The sequence below is a fragment of the Petaurus breviceps genome, unplaced genomic scaffold (assembly GCF_028583685.1).
Source record: "Petaurus breviceps papuanus isolate PSGF00001 unplaced genomic scaffold, PetGlider_PUasm1.0 90750, whole genome shotgun sequence".
Lineage (NCBI taxonomy): Eukaryota > Metazoa > Chordata > Mammalia > Diprotodontia > Petauridae > Petaurus > Petaurus breviceps.
The window spans coordinates 280,720-296,982 of NW_027187335.1; the positions used below are offsets into that span (position 1 = coordinate 280,720).

Here is a 16,263-nt window from a genome sequence, read left to right on the forward strand (position 1 = left end):
GCCCCCCCCATCAAGGGAGAAAGGGGAGCAAGGAGCAATGGAACCGCAGGCATTGCACACCTGGCCTGGCTGGACCTCGAACCCAGGGGGTGTGCCAGGGAGCACAGCTCCAATGTGGGGTGATGCCCTGGTGGCTTTGGAGGCTGAAGAACTGGACCCTGGGGAGAACCTAGAGCCAGGGGAAGCTGAGAGCCCTGGACAGATGGAGGACACTCCATCTGGAGGGGAAGAGGCTGTGTCGCCCAAAGCAAACAGCCTCCTGAGTGCCAGCCAGCTCCCAGAGAGCCCCAGATCCATCAGGAGACTACAGTGTTGGGAGCCAGAGGATTCCCTCCAGGTAAGAAGGTTATTTGGAGGGGCTTGGATTAGAGGGGCTTGTAGGGAGTAGAGAGGGTGAGGGTTTGGGGCCCCTAGCTGATGCCATTTCAGTTTCAGCACATGGCATTAACCAGAGCTGCAGCCCCACTGCGTCTCCTTCTCCCTCCCTGTCTGGGAGCCTGGTTCTGCATCTGTCATTCCTTCTCAGCCTTAGGCCCTATCTCTCTGGGTCTCTGTCAGTCTAGCTCTGTGCCTGACTAGGTGATGCTATCTGCCCATCTCTTCCTGTCTCCTTGTCTTGATGTCAGTCTGTCTCTCTGGGTCTGACCCTTTCCCTGACTGGCACTGCCTTGCGTCTTCTCTCTTTCTTTGCAATCTTCACATTCCCTAGGCTTGCTACTTCCTTCTCCTTAGGGGTACTTAGCTCTTGGAAGGAGAAGAAAGTGGGAGGGAAGCTTAGAGGGAATAGGTATTGGGGGGGGGAGTACAGGGAGGTAGTAGGGGATGGGACAAATCTAACAGGAGGCAGAGAAGGCCATGGAGTCTGGGACTGGGGTCATCACTTCTGGGCAACAGCCAGGAGGTTGGGGGAAAGGACTAGAGTTGGTAGAAAATCCTAGCAATGTGGAGATAGGGAGAATTGAGGGAGCCATAAAAAAGATAGGGACCAATGTACCCATGCCCACCCCAATCTCCCAGTTTTTGCCTTGAAGCTAGGCTTTCCCAGGAGAGTGGGAATGAGCATGGGACAATGGTAGCAGGAAGGGTTCAGGGTCAAAGGGTGCCAGTGGTGAGTCAGGGGGTAGAGTATACTAAGACAAATCTCCTTCTTTTCCCAGTTGTTCCCCTTTTGAACTTTCTTGAAAGGTCAAGATTCTTGGGTAAAAGAACCTTCCCCACCTCCTGTCTTCTGGTTCTCTTTAGACTCCCTGACAGGAGTTCTTGACCATTTTTGTATCATGGATCCTTTTGGCAGTCTGGTAAAGCCTGTGGGCCCCTTCTCAGAATGATGTTTTGAAATAACTGAAAGAAATGCTAAATTTCAGTTAGAGATCAATGAAAATAAGATGCATTTTTCCCCATCCTAGTTCACAAACCCCTCCCCCTGCCCTGAGATCTATCCATAGACCCCAGGTTAAGAACTCTTGCTCAACAAGTAAAAGGTGGTGGTGGTGTTTGGAATGGGGAGCAACCTGACTGCTGAGGAGGGGCTCTCTCTGAGGCCTGCATGCCTTCTCCTCTCCCTCTGTCAGACCTGGTTGGGTTCGGGTTGTGGTGTGAGGCCTAACATGGAGCTGCTGAGGGCTCTAGGTGAAATGCAACGCCAATGTGCCATCCTGAAGGAGGAGAACCAACAGCTGGTGAGAGGTTGGAGGAACCTGAGCATGGGGCAGCACTGGGGAGGAAGGAAAAGGCTTTGAGGTGGGAGTGGGTGGCAAATCAGGAATAGGCACGAGGTGCCCCATCCCTGGCCAATTCCCTTTGGAGAGAGAGAGAGAGAGAGGTGTCTTCCCCCTTTCAAATACCAAGGCCCAGAGAGAGTGAGTTGTTGACTCCAAGTTCCACAGAGCCTTGAGGTTGGAGGTAGGAAACCAGGGGAGTAGTGTAGGGGTTAGTGGGCAGGGCGGGATGCTATGAGACCTCTCCTTTCTACTAAATCTTGGGTCTACTCCCAGAGAAAAAGCAGCTTCCCTGAGACAGAGGAGAAGGTGAGGAGGTTGAAGAGGAAGAATGCAGAGCTGGCAGTCATTGCTAAACGGCTAGAAGAGAGGGCCCACAAGCTTCAGGAGGCCAACCTGCTCATGGTGAGGACTAGAGGCTGGGAGGATGAGGCAGCTGAGGGCTGCAGCCTGGGGGATTGGAAGACTGAGGAACTATGGGATGGGGGATTAGACAGTGGATAGCTAGGGAGTTGAGGGATTGGAAGACTGAGGGACTATGGGATGGGGGATGAGACAGTAGATGGCTGGGAAACCGGTAATAGGAGTGGTTTTGATTGGAAGACTGACAAGAAAACACAGGAATTGGGAGACTGGGGGAGACTAGATAAATATAGAAAGTGAGAAGTGGCAAAATGCAACAATGATGAAATCTAGGAGGCTCTAGTTTCAGAGGACCGGGGGATCTGGGTGATGGCCTAAGGGGTCAAAAATCATCTCTTCCCCTATAAAAAGCTTGGAAGTAGGGTGCCAAGATTGTCTTTGGGGTTCACTGATGCTGAGGCCTGCTGAGTACTCCTGGGAATGTGTGTGTATTTGTGTGAGGGAGCACCCATCAGTGTGGCAGTCCTATTTTAGATGTTCTAGCTTCCCAGATGTTCTCAGGCTTAGTTATTGCTTCATTAACTCTTTCAAGACTGCTTAGTATGTGGAGAAACCTCTCCTCCCTAACCTGGAACCTGGGTGCTATCCTTCTGGGAAGAGTGTTTGCAGTTTCTGTTGCTCACACATCACAGTCCAAGAAGAATTCATTCTGGTTCTGGGGAGCCAGTGAGGGCTCTGCCTAAGCCAAAACTTCTGGGTTCTCATATTACCTCTACCCTTTTCCTATTTGGGGGTGGGGAGTGGTAAGCACTAGGGCAAGGGAGAGAAGAAACCATATTTTAACAAGAAAACTCGGCCTCTGGACAGGTGAATGCTCCCATGCCCCGTCCAGGTGCCAGCCTGGAGCTGGTCAGGAAGGCCTTGGCCAGTCAACGAGCCCGTGAACTCAGTGAGACAGCTAGTGCCCTCCTGGCCAAGGACAAGCAGATTGCTCACCTACAGAGGCAATGTCAGGAACTTCAAGCACGACTAAGCTCTGAGGGCAAGGTATGGTGGGCATAGGTGGGCACAGAGCAGACCCTACTCCCTGGTTGGTCCTTTATCCCTTTTACTTTCCTGTCCCCTCCAAGAGGTTTCCTCTTGTTCCCTTAACTCTACTCAGGGCCTACCTTTTAATTAGAATGCTGATGAGATGCTAATGAGATGCAAAGGTTGGCAGAAGCTGGAGAATGCTGGGGAGTGGGTTCTTCCAGCCACAGCCCAAGTGGGAGGGGAGAAAAGGAGGGCCCTGAGCTATGGGAGGATAAGTGAGCCTCACTCCTGGGGGGTTGGTAAACCACAGATTTGTTGGATGAATGAATATAAATATATGCATGTGTGTGCTTTGCAGACGCCCATATATGAATGTATCAATGTAGCTAGCAATACATTGCTTGCAAGGACATGTACGTGACCGGGATATATATGTATATGTATATGTACACACACGGATGTGTAGATGTGAACTTATGAACATACCTATCCCTCACTGGGAAGCATCCTGTACCACCCCCCCTCCCCCAAGCTTTCCTGTCTTACACAGCCTGTGAAAAGGGGAGTGGGATTCACAGCTGTGAGCTTTCCTGAGACTGGGGGAGGAGTGTCGGATGAATAGAGATGCCTGAAGAAGGAGGTCATAGCCTCCAGTTATGGATATGACTGTGACAGGATGAGGAATCCTGGACTGTGCTGTCTGGAAACTGGAGTAGAGCTCAGGGGAAATGAGGGTTTGGAGGGGGGGCGGGGAGTGGGCAAGACCTGAGGCCTGGTCTGCTCACTCTCCTGATGATATCTGGATTCTTGTGGCAGGAAGGCCCCCAGTGGCTGAATGTGTGGGACTTTGACCGGCTTCTTCGGGAGTCCCAGCAGGAGGTTCTGAGGCTGCAGCGGCAGATCGCCCTGAGGAATCTGCAGGAGGTGCCCCTGATGGGGTCCCCCAGTCCCCTGGACACTACTGTGCTGCCCCCTGCCCCTGGGGCCCCTGGGGAGGTGAGAACCCTGAGCAGCAGGCAGATCCTGGGGGGGGGGTGTCAATAAGGCCCCCCCCCATCTCCTCAGGTGGGGAGAACAGGTAGAGGAAGGGGAGAATCCTAGGATGCTGCCATCTCCATCATCTCCATCCTGTGACCCTAGCCTCCCACACTGGAGGTATGAAGAGATGAGATCAGCTGAGGGGCCAGAGGTCCCCTTAAGGAAATGGAGGAGGATTACAAAGCAGGTCAGAGTAGCATGCCCCAGCTCAGCAATGCCCCCCTCCCTCCATGCCACGTCCAATTTCCTCAAAGGACTCTGGTTTTCATCATTCATTTTCCCTGCCTCTCTGTGGCCCAGTCTTGTGATTTCCCACAGTTCCCTGGTCCAGCTAGATCCCTCTTTTTCTATCATCCCCTTCCTAGTTACCCTCAGATAATGCTCTCGTGAGTTCCCCTGCTCTGTCCCCAGACTAGGAGGGGAGAAGTCCCAGGCATCCTCCAGCCTAGATTCTTGTCCAGCCATGGGTAGAGGCTGATACACGTTCATCCCCAACCTTCCAGCAGCTGAGCTGAATTGTACCAGTCAGGCCTCTGTCATCCTTCCTCCTCCTTCTCCCCCCCATCAGCTGAGTGGTATAGCCCAGTAAATCCCTCTGGTTGCCGTGGCAGCCGCTCTCCCGGCTCAGCCCGCTGCCTGGGACCCTGGGACGCTTCCTCCAGCACCAGTCACCTGGCATTCCACAGTTGCCCAGGCATCTTTGGCATTAGTGCCCTGAGGGGCATTCGCCCCGTGCCCCATCCTGTCCTCAGTCCCAGCTCCAGGTAGGGGCCGATCTTCCAGGAACAATGATGCCAGCTCTCCTGCAAAGTCAGGGCCGTGTGGGGCAAGTCCAGCTGTGTGGGACAGAGGGCTGGGCAGGAACTGAGGGGGAGGGATGTGGACAGGGAATGAACTGGAGAGGTTAGAGACACCTTGATGGAGCTAGAGGAGGGCCTGAGCCCCATATCAGAATCTGATCCTCTTAGAAACTTGAGAGTTTCCCCTGCCCCTCATACCCCACGGGAGCTGAGGGGCAAGAAAGGGACATGGTGAGGACCAAAAGCTTTAGTGACCTGGTGGGAGCTGAGGGGAGGAGAGGCGGCAGGCTCCTAAAAGAAACAATCTGGCCCTGTTTACTCTCACTCCCTTCTTACTGAGTTAGACTTGGTACATCTTTAACCCCATGGTGACCAAGCTGGGGGAAGAGAGAATAGATGCTTAAGGCTCAGATTGGAGTATCTGTGGTTTTTCCCCAGTTTTTCACTCCCTGGGTGTTTGATTAGGGCTAGACCTGTTTCCTGGGGAAGTAGAGAAGTGGTCCTTAGTGAGGGGAGATCTGACTCAGGAAGGGATGTGGGGTGGTGCAGAAAGAAGTGGTACTGGTGGTGGTGGGAGGCAAGGATTGGAGTATAGAGTGTGGGACCTGGAGTCAGAAAGACCTGAACTCGAATCCTGACTCAGACACTTACTAGCTGTGTGACCTAGGGCAAGTCACTTAATTTCTGTCTGCCTCAATTTATTCATCTGTAAAATGGGGATAATAATAGCACCTACCTTTCAGGGTTGCTGAATATATGTAAAAAAAGCACTTCTCAAACCTTAAAGTGCTCCACAAATGCTAGCTGTTATTATTAATTGATCCTTCTCTGTGCTGAGTCTGGGTGATCTCCCTGCCTCAGCTCTAGAAGGGTCCCAAAGCCTTGAAATGGCAGGCAAATCATCCTCCAGATTCTCTGTTTGCTGAAGGGCACTCAGGAGAGGACCGAACACTATTTAATACAGGTTAGGGGGCGGGGACAAGGAGAAATAGCTAAAATGGGAAACAGTGACCTGGATAGCAAGAATGGTCTCTCAGGACCCAAAGTACTTGTGAGGATCTCAAAGCACTTATGCCTCCCATTTGCCCTGGGAGACAGAGTAGGGCATCTTATTTGGAAGAGATGGGGAATATGAGGTCCAGGAGAGGCAAGTGTCTCGTTGGAGGTCACACAGTCAGTAATGGATGAAACCTAGGAGAAGATGCAGGCTTTCTTCCCTTTTTCCAACCCCAAGTGGTGACCTCATGTTGCCTGTGAGGTCTGGTCAGACCATTCCAGGTTCAGGCTGGACATGGGCAGGGCAGACTGGTTAAAGGACCAGCCTGTTCTACAGGAAGGGTCAAATTCTTCTGGCCATTTCCAGGCAGTGCCCTTGGCTAGACCCCAGGATGACGTGGATATCCTGCTGGAGGGGGTCTCATTAGCAGAGCCAGAAAGCCAGCAGAGAGTCAAGCAACTGGTGAGCTTTGTGGGACCCTTGTGAACTTTGGGAGTGACTCATGTCAGGTCTAGTTATACTGATTTTTTTGAGGCATTGGGAACAGAATTCTGGCTTTGTGTTTCCTTGGTTCTCCCTCGCTTTGGGGTTGGGAATTTAGAGAGGTACCTGTAATAGTGGACAGAGAGAACGAGAATTCTTATCCCAGGTGCTATGTCGTGCTTCTGACATACTGACTCCATAATCTTTGAAAATCACTTAACATCTCAGGGGCCATGAGAGCTTATCTATTTATCCAAGAGATGACATCGTGATATAGGGACCCTCATGGCTTGTAGAGCCTTGTCCTGACCTCTCATACTTTTTCTTGGCTATGGCAACATGAGTGCCCACAGGCATCTGAAGAAGGGCCCAAAGGGGACAACTATATTTTTGTCCTATCAGAATTTTAGCAAGACAGATTCAGCTCTCATCCTTTGTAGAGTCTTGTGTGGCCAGCCTTCTCTGAGTCCTATTTTGTCCCTGCCTTTGCTATCTCCTTGCTCTACCTAAAGAAAAACCTCAGGCAGAAATGGAATCAGCATTGAAGGCCATTCTCCAGGCCCAGGCTTAGGTCATTCACTATGCCTGGTGGCAGAGGTGGGCAAAGAAAGTCATTATCCCAGTTAATCTGAGGCATGGTCATATTAGACAGTAAGGGAAACATCAAGGATAGTTCAAGTTCATTTATTTGTTATTTTGCTAGGAGGCAATATGCAGATTATTTGTTCAAAGTTATGAGTTATTAATCAGTGTTAGGAAGGGAGCTTCCACACTAGGAGTTCCTTACCAGGTCTAGACCCTATTTCTCTCCAATCCTCCCCATCCCCTCTTCCACCCAAAAAAGAAATAGCTGAATTCAATGTTAAGTTGGCATCAGAGGACCTGGGTTCAAATTCTGTTATTGATTTGAGCTGGGCTATGCTGCTTACTTACCTGTGTGACCTTGGGGAAGTTATTCAACTCTGCTAGGCTTCATTTTCCATATCTATAAAAGAGATGGGTAGGGGCAGCTAGGTGGTGCAGTGAATAGAGCACTGGTCTTGGAGTCAGGAGGACCTGGGCTCAAATGAGGCCTTAGAGACTTGACCCTCATTAGCTGTGTGACCTTGGGCAAGTCACTTAACCCCAATTGCCTTCCCCCCTAAAAAAAAAAAAGAAATGCGTAGACTCAAAGACTTTTAAAGTTCTTTCTAACTCTAAACATCCTATGATGCTGTTTGAGAGAGGCAGCTTTGCATATTGAAATAGGTGATGTCCTTAGAGTCAGAAGACCCAAGTTCGAATGTTTCTTCAGACTCCCAGTAGTTGTGTGAGCATGGGCAAATTACACAGCTTCTAAATACCTCAGTTTCCTCAATACCTCAATACCCTGAAAAATGAGGATAATGAGATTCTAAAACAATATTCCTCAAACTCAGTTCTGATTACATTACTCTCCTTCTCAAAGAACTCCACTGGCTCATTTTAGCCTTTAGGGTAATAAAGCAAAATCACTCCTGATTTTGACATTAGAATCCATCACACTCTGGCCCCTATCTTTCCAGATCGATTTCTTGTTAAGGTAACGACATTTCTGCCACCCTTTTCACAGGGTTGTTGTGAGGGAAATGCTTGGCAAAGCTTAAATTGCTATAAAAGTCCACAATTAAGTACTATGACCAGAATTCTAAATGGGCTATCTACAATTGTAGAATTGGTAAGTACAACTGTATATAGTTATCCCTTCCATATCGTGGAGATTACGGGTGTGGCACCCCCTCAATCTAGAAAATCCACATAAAATTTTTTGGTCCTCCCTTCATACCAAAGAAAAATTCTGAATTACCATGGTATTAAAAGATAAATATGTTGATATAAAATACTATGCGTATATTTTCTGCATTTCTGAATTTTTAAACTTTTTTTCTGTTGTCTGCTGGCCTTTGCATGTCATCTGTGGCTTCTGCAAAATTCCCCCCAAAATTCCAATTTAGTTTCTTATACCAACCCACTATATATTGAAACTGCTATGGGGAAAGTTGCTATGTGGAAGGGATAACTGAAGTAGCTGGGCTGGCTGAAGTAGGTCTAGATTCTACAGGGCAAGAAACTGGTTGACAGAAAAGGGATCATGATGGAGACTCCTCTTTATGGACATAAAAGTTTCATTTATCCCAGGAATTCTTAATCTTTTCTGTGTCATGGACCCCTGTGGCCATCTGGTGAAGCCTATGGGCCTCCAGAACCATGTTGTGTTGTCTACGTTCCTATTTGAAGGAAATGATAAGTGTCAGTTACAGGTTAGTGAAAATAAAGATGCAATGAACCTCCTGGAATCTCTACCCATTGGTCCTAGGTTAAGAACCCCATTTTATTTATTTTCTGAGAGTCTAATGACCTTAGGATCTTTCAATGTTGGCAAGTCTTCATAGCTTACACACAACTCACACAGGTTTTCTTTGAAAACAGGAGTGTGTTAATTTATCGAGACTGATCTTGTGATTTCCCTGCCTATAAGGAACTCCAGGTGAGGAAACTCCCTCTACTAAAGCAGATGAGCAACTAGCCTCCAACGTAGTGTCTGAGAGAGTTGCCCCGGGAGGGCTCTGGGAGGTTAAGTGATTCATCAAGGTCATGCAGCTTGTATGTGTCAGAGGTGGTACTTGAACAAAGGATCAGAGCTTTGAGGCTTCTGTAAATTTATTAGGCAGAGGGAATAAAAATACATATTGATCACACAAGGAAAATTTTAGGCAGCAAATATTCAAGTCATTGTTCTCCAAAATGAGACTTAGATCTTCTTCACTTTAATAGCATCTAATAGTAAATGAAGCAGACCTCAGATTGAAAGAAGATGGAGACATGGGCAGATGAACAGAAGAACATACAAACACACAATATTGGGACAGATGCCTATGCTATAGCTGGCTGTTAAAGTACCTTGGGGAAGATGAAGGATAGGGACTGGATCTATTATTTTCTTGGCAAAGGAAACTTGTTGGAGGAAATTTCTTCCACCAATACAGGCGTTGGACAGTTGTCTAGGTACCGAGAGGTTAAGTAATAGAAAGGGGGTCATGCAACTGTATGTGTCCATAGTAGCTGGACTGGAACCCATATCTTCCTGGCATCGAGATTGTCTCTTTAAGTACTATACCATAATGTCTCTCAGCATAACAGAGGACAAAGCAAGAAAGATATATATCTAAGGGCTCCTCTAACTCATTCTTGTTGAGATGTTTTGGAGATCCTGTTTAGGGGGGAAGAAAGCAGCAAGAGAGTTTCTAAGCCTTAGATAAAGTGAGAAAATGAAAGACTATGTTGGAGGGTAGAAGGAAGCGAAGAAGACAGGGAAAATATTTTCTGAGCTTTTTTTCTGAGGGGAGGGGGCAAGAGAGAGAGAGAAAAAGAGAGAGAGAAAACAAAAATCACACACAAACTTGTCTACCCCCAAAACAATAAACAGCAACAAAGACAGAGCAGGAAGAAACAAACCCAGTAAAACATTAAATCATCCTTCTCAAAACAAGAAACATCAGTAAGATAGAGGAAACTGATTCTGTTCAACATATGTGTACGTTTTAGACTTCAGAAAACATAGATGTATGTCATTGACCTTTAACTGCAGTAGAGTATACAAGAGTTCTTGGCAGAGACCATCTCTTTCAGGTACAATCTATCTGGCCTGGACAATGTGTTACTTCCCTATGTACTCATTAGCTGGACAAAAGATCATCACAGTGGGTATCTTCTAGAAGAATTTGCATTTAGTTTAGAAAAGGACATGGGGACAGGGTTGAACAACAGCTCTGCTGTGGATTCTAATTTGCCAGATTCATGATCTGGGAATAGAATGATTTCAAAGAGGTTGTTTTTTGCCCCCTCCCTGGTCCTAGTTTCCTTTAAAGTTGCTTTAATTCTAGGAAAAGCTTGGTTCTGAAGTCATCAGCTTGTGCATTGTGTCTTCATAGGAAATAAAGGGTGAAATAGTCAGGCCTGGGGTTAATTAGGTGAAGGCTGCTCATTCCAAGGTGGAACAATAGAGTTTTCAACAAAATGCAACTGTTGCCTTCAGGGGCTTGCTTTCCACCGCTTTTATGGATATTCCTCAGTCAAATAAGAGAGTTTGAATTAAATGTCCCTTTTAAATCTTGATTTGTGGTCCTATGATTTGTCCGGGATAGGCCAATAGCCATATATGCCACTAGGAGTCATTATCATGGTTTTGATATGGCTCCCTTTCAGAGAAAGGCAGCATGGGAGTATTGGATTGAAGGGCAGCCTTAAAACCAGGAAGAGCTGGGTTCAGGTCTCGTCTCTAACTAATGCTAGCTCTGTGACTCTGGGCATATTTTTTAATATCTTAGTGACTCAGGCCATTCTCTGTAAGAGGCCGAGCAGGTGTTGGTCTAAATTAGTAGATGGTATTAGTAGAGGGTATTATTAATGGGGGGAAAAACTCACAGGTCTAAATAACAACAAAATGTTTTTCCTGAGCATACTAGCAAGTAGTCTGCTAGCAAGAGAGAAGAAACCTGAGCTCTCAGGCCTCATCTCAAGTGGAGGGCTTCTTTGTACTTTCCCAACTCAGAGTAGTAGTAGGTAGGACCAGTCCTAGGCTATCCTCATGGGGACACTAACCTCTGATTTGTCCCTATTATCCATAGGGATAGGCCAATGCAGAGAGTGGGTCAGGGTGGGATCAGAACTTCCATGAGCCAAAGCAGAGATGGCCAAGGTAGTGGTGAGCAGAGAGGAAGGTGGGTATTGTCTGAGACCCTCAGGGTGGGAGGTTTCCAGGTGCTGCTGACAGTAGAGCCCATCCTTCCAGATGGAAGCCCATTTCTGATTTCCACAGGAATTAGAACTTGGCAAGAAGCGGAAGAAATGGGAGACCCTTGAGCATGAAGTGAGGAAGAAACAGAGACGATGTGAGGAGTTGGTGAGCAGGACAACAAGGAGGGGCAGTGTGTCCCAGCCAGCACCTAGGGACAAGTGTTTCCTAGTGGGATCCAAAGAGTTCGTCTCATCCATCCCCTTGCTTCTGGGTTAGGACTGCCCCTAAACCATCTTGGGCCCTTGGATTTGGAATCAGAAGTCTGGGTTTGAGTCTTGCTTCTTTGGACTTCAGTTCCCTTCTTTTCAGTCTGCCAGAGGGGTGGGTGGAGTGGGATGGAGAGGAACTGACTGGGAACAGAGATAGACAAGCCAAGAAGGGACCCTGCTCCAGAGAGGGTAGGATCCAAAGAGCTGAGAGTAGGCAGACTTGGGTGTAAATGTGTTTGGGATGGGGTGGGGTGGCTAGAAGATGCAGCAGGTGGGCATGGCTCTCTGCCCTGTGATCCCCAGAATGTCTTCACTCCTACTAGGAACTCCAGCTTCGGAAGGCACAGAGTGAGAATGCCCGACTGGTGGAGGAGAACTCTAGGCTCAGTGGCAGAGCCTCAGGGAAGGAGGAGGTACCAGCCCTACCTAGGGGGATCTGGGGACGCCTGGGCATCTTTCCCTTCTCTCTCCATGTCTTCCCCCAGGCTAGGCTATTGGGCCTTGGGTGGAGAATGAAGTTGTGCTGTTGGGTGATCATAGACTTTATCACCTCTCTTCTGATCAGCCTAGGAGATAGAGACCCCTATGTAGACAACAACTCCCAATTTCCCCTTATCCTTGGATTTCTGAGGGCTTAAATTCTTTCTGTCTCCCCTTCCCCCCAGGTGGAATCTGAGAATGCAGAACTGAGGGGCCAGCTCCAGGGGGTGACAGAAGAGAGGGACTCAGCCCTTCGGAGGAGCCAAGGACTCCAGAGCAAGCTGGAGAGCCTAGAGCAGGTGCTGAAGGTAAGTTGGGGAACATGATAGGGGAGCAGGAGAAGAGAGGGAACAGAAGTACAGAGGATGAAGATAGTAGGACGAGTAGAACTGGGGAATAGGAGGAATATTGGTGTGCAGGGGATTTGAGAGGAGGCTGGTGAACTTTTGTAGGAGGAAGAAAGCACAAGGTAGAGCTGAGGGGGATTGAGTACTGGCAAAGATGGCCAGTAGGAGGAAGGAGTACCACATTTTCATCTGATCTGGTTAAAGAAGGATAGAACATACACACACACACACACACACACACACACACACACGAGGTTTGCTGTAGAATGGAGTCAACTCAGACAAACAGAGAGAAGAGAGAAATAGGAGAGGGGGAAAAAGAGGGAGACTTATTTAAGGAAAGATTAGTCATAATAAAAAAAAACTTTTGAAGGTTTTAAAAGTAAAAAAAGAAGACAAAAGCTGTAAATGGATGAGGGGAAGAGAAGAGGTGGGGCACAAACATGAAAGCAGATTACATGAAGAATAGAGCTCATTCTTCTCTGCCACCCTCTTCTTTGTCAAGGTGGGGGTGGTGGTGGTAAGAGAGAAGGGAATATAAGAGAACAGGATGGAGGTAAATAGCACAATGAATGAGTAGAACTGTGAATGTGAATGGGATAAACTAACCCATAAAATGGAAGATGACAGACTGGATTAGAAGGCAGAATCCAATGAAATGCTGTTAAGAAACACACTAGGATTATACAGGTTTAAAATAAGGTGTGGGAACAAAAATCTATTTTGCTTCAGTTAAAACAACAAACAAAACAGAGCCTAGGACTAGGGGCCAATGTGGATGAAGCCAGTCATGGGGGCTCTCTTTGTTCCAGCATATGCGAGAGGTGGCCCAGAGGAGGCAGCAGCTGGAATTGGAGCATGAGCAGGCCAGGATAGGTTTGCAGCAAAAGCAGGAAGAGGTCCTGAGGCTTCAGCAGGTAGGGAGAGGGGCCTCTGTGATGGAGATTGAGGCTAGGCTAAGTAGCACCACCCAGGAATGAGGGAATGAGATAGTCTAAGTACCTGAATAAGGAAGGAGAGAGCTAGAATGGGGTGGGAGGGAAGGAAACAGTGTCAGATTGGGCCATAGGGTTTTGATGTATTTCCCCCATCAAGGAAAGGGGAAAGGGAAATTATCTCCCACTGCACCAATCCTAGGTCCCTAAGAAGAATCTTACCCTTGGGGATGGGGTTAATATAGGTAAAATCGGGATCCTAGACTTAACATGATTATTGGATCCCAGGCCCTCCCATCTCTTCTATATGTGGGTTATACTAGTTTCCTTTAGATTATCCCTTTTTCCTCCCCTCCCCCTTCCTGAATCCCCCTCTCTTTTCCACTGTACCCTCTGTCCCCCAGCCTGTGTTTCCTCTCCCCTTGGTTCCCTCCTACCTTCTCCTCCTCTCTTCCTTTTACCTTACTCCCTATTCCCCAGTACCTCTATAACCTGTCACTCCTTCCTGCAGGCCCAGGCCGAGGCCAAGAGAGAACATGAAGGGGCTGTGCAGCTCTTGGAGGTAATGGGAGTCTCAGAGACTATTGCTGGGACTGTAGGGTATGGGCAGGGAGGATTGTGGAAACTCCCTGGCAGGCTACTGATCTCAGATAGACCATCCATTCTAGGAAAGAATGTTTCTGTCCCCTGGGGCCTAAGGCAGGGGACCAGAAACAGAAACACACTACCTGATATTTGTGGGGAGTTGTATTTGGGGGCAGAGGGAGGGTTATTCAGGCCCATGAATCAGTCACCTTGAGTGGGAAGTTAGAGATGAATGTGGGCTTCTATCTGGAGGAGGAAAGAGCTCTGCCTGCAGCCTCACCTGGGCTCCCTCCTTCTGGTTGGTTCAAAGCTGCCTTGGGGGAGGGCTCCCATCCAGAAGCTGCCTCCCCTCAGGGCTAGGTTTCTTCCACCTTGGCTCACAGGTGCTACCCTCACCTCTGGGCATCTCCTTTCCTTTCAGGCTCTGCTCTCTCAGTCCTGGGAGCTACCCTGCCTGGAATTGCAGTCTGACTGGTTCCTTTCCCTACTCCCCTCACCTTCCCTCTCTCCCTCCTTCTTCTTTCTCTTCTGGCCCCATGGGGCTTTAATAAGCCAACATGTGGGCCAGAGGGGTTCTAACCTCTCCTCTGCTCTTTCTTTTACTGCCACAGTCTACCTTGGATTCCATGCAGGTATGCCCTTCTCTTGCCCATGGGCTCCCACTTTACCCTTGGAAACTTCCCCTATTCACTCACTAGAAGCTGACTTTTGAGTATGCTCTTTCCCTTCCAGGGTTCAGAGAAAACAGGTCATCATAGTAGCCAGAGGTGGGGGGAGGAATTACATAAATCCCAGAGTCAGCTGACCCCCTTCTTCCCAATCTGGAGAATAGTTCACTTGGTCCCACCCTATTCCCCCCCAAATCGTCCCTCAACCCCCACCCCCACTCCAAACCCATGATAGGCATCCTGTTTCTCAAAGTTCTGGTTGTCAGAAAGTTCATCAATGATGTCTCGATACTGGACTTGGAAGCAGATCTTGGTAGGGAGTGTGCTATGCATTGGAAGGTGTGTTGGACTGGGAGTCAGGAGATCCAGGTTCTAATCCTAGTTCTCTGTTTTTTCATCTCTAAAATGAGGAAATTGGACTAAGAGGTCTCTTTGCTGCCTTCCAGTTCCAATGGTCTTGATTCTATGCTACAGGCTGTAGGCCAGTGACCCTCCTACGGGAGACTTAGTAGTAGTGTTTGGTTGATTATTATCTTTTTGAGTTCTTTTGAAGATGGAATTCCCTACCCCCCACCCCTAGGTCTCCAGTCTCCCCCTCCCTCTCCCCTGTCTGTGGTAGGGGATTTGGGTTAGTGACAGTGGGAAGGTGAGAAGAAATGGAGCTGAGAAAAATCCAGAATTCACACTGATTGGAATGGGGGAGAGGCTGGGAAAATGGTAGCAATCCCATTTTGCCTTGGAAAAGGCTTAGAAGCAGCAGTATAGGCTTGCTGGGTGTATACAAAGTATATATGTGCAGAGTTCCATCACAGTTTCCTAGGGTAGGGACAAGGGGATTGTAAGTAGAGGCGCCATAAGATCTTAAGATCAAAAATCTAGACCTGGAAGAATCTTAGAGGTCATGAAGTCCAACTTCCTCACTTTACAGGTGATGAAACTGAGTCCCAGAGAGGTTAAATGCTCAAGGGCATTATGAGTAGGAAATACCAGAGATAGGATTTGAAACAAAGTTCTCTGACTCCAGCTTCAACACTCTTCCCCTCCTTCCCCACTGAACCATTCTACTAAGAGAATAAAAAATCTGCAGCCCCCAAATTCTACCCCCAGTCCTTATTTCCTGGCATCTGACACTGATCTGGGGGCTAATAGAGACTGAGAAAGGGAAAGTGCCATGGAACCCTTTGAGGGACAATGTTGGGGAGGGATGTGGTCTTAATCCTAGGGGAGAGGAAAAAAAATAAGGAAGGGGTATTCCTCCTTGGGGGAGGGGACAGAGGCTGCCCTCCCCCTCTGGGGACTGGGGCTCATGACCTGTGCTTCCCAGGCCCGGGTAAGGGAGCTGGAGGAGCAGTGCCGCAGCCAGACAGAGCGTTTCAGTCTCTTGGCTCAGGAGCTCCAGGCCTTTCGAATGCATCCAGGCCCCTTGGATCTGCTTAGCTCGACCCTGGGTGCCAGCAGCACGGAACTGCCCCCTGCTCCTTGCTGCTGCTCTACCCCACAGCCCTGCAGGGGGCCCAGCCCCAAAGGTATCGGCAGGGTTGGGAATCATGGCACCAACAAGCCTATCTCCTATTTCTGGAATGTTTGAGGTTGTGTGGCACAGTGGGTTATGATGGGGTATAAAGCCTATACCCTATCAGTCAGAAGGTTGGCTTCTAAGCCAAGGAGACCTGGGCTCAAATCCTGCCTCTTGACATATAATGGGTATCTGACCCTGGGCAAGACTTAGTGCTTTAGGCAACTCTGGGACTAAAAATTGCTGCAGAGAAGGTACTGACTTACACTGGAAGAG

General features: G+C 48.4%; 1 protein-coding gene across 1 annotated transcript in view; it reads left to right on the forward strand.

Moving 5' to 3' along the window:
- The window catches only part of TSPOAP1 (TSPO associated protein 1), a 39,408-nt gene that overhangs the window by 837 nt on the left and 22,308 nt on the right, over positions 1-16,263 (forward strand). Inside the window, 13 exon segments of the mRNA XM_069067421.1 lie at positions 1-337; positions 1,572-1,679; positions 1,995-2,123; positions 2,949-3,128; positions 3,930-4,109; positions 6,315-6,410; positions 11,269-11,352; positions 11,780-11,869; positions 12,122-12,244; positions 13,096-13,200; positions 13,730-13,780; positions 14,415-14,435; positions 15,796-15,997. Of these exon segments, the coding sequence (XP_068923522.1) occupies positions 1-337; positions 1,572-1,679; positions 1,995-2,123; positions 2,949-3,128; positions 3,930-4,109; positions 6,315-6,410; positions 11,269-11,352; positions 11,780-11,869; positions 12,122-12,244; positions 13,096-13,200; positions 13,730-13,780; positions 14,415-14,435; positions 15,796-15,997 (1,706 nt within the window).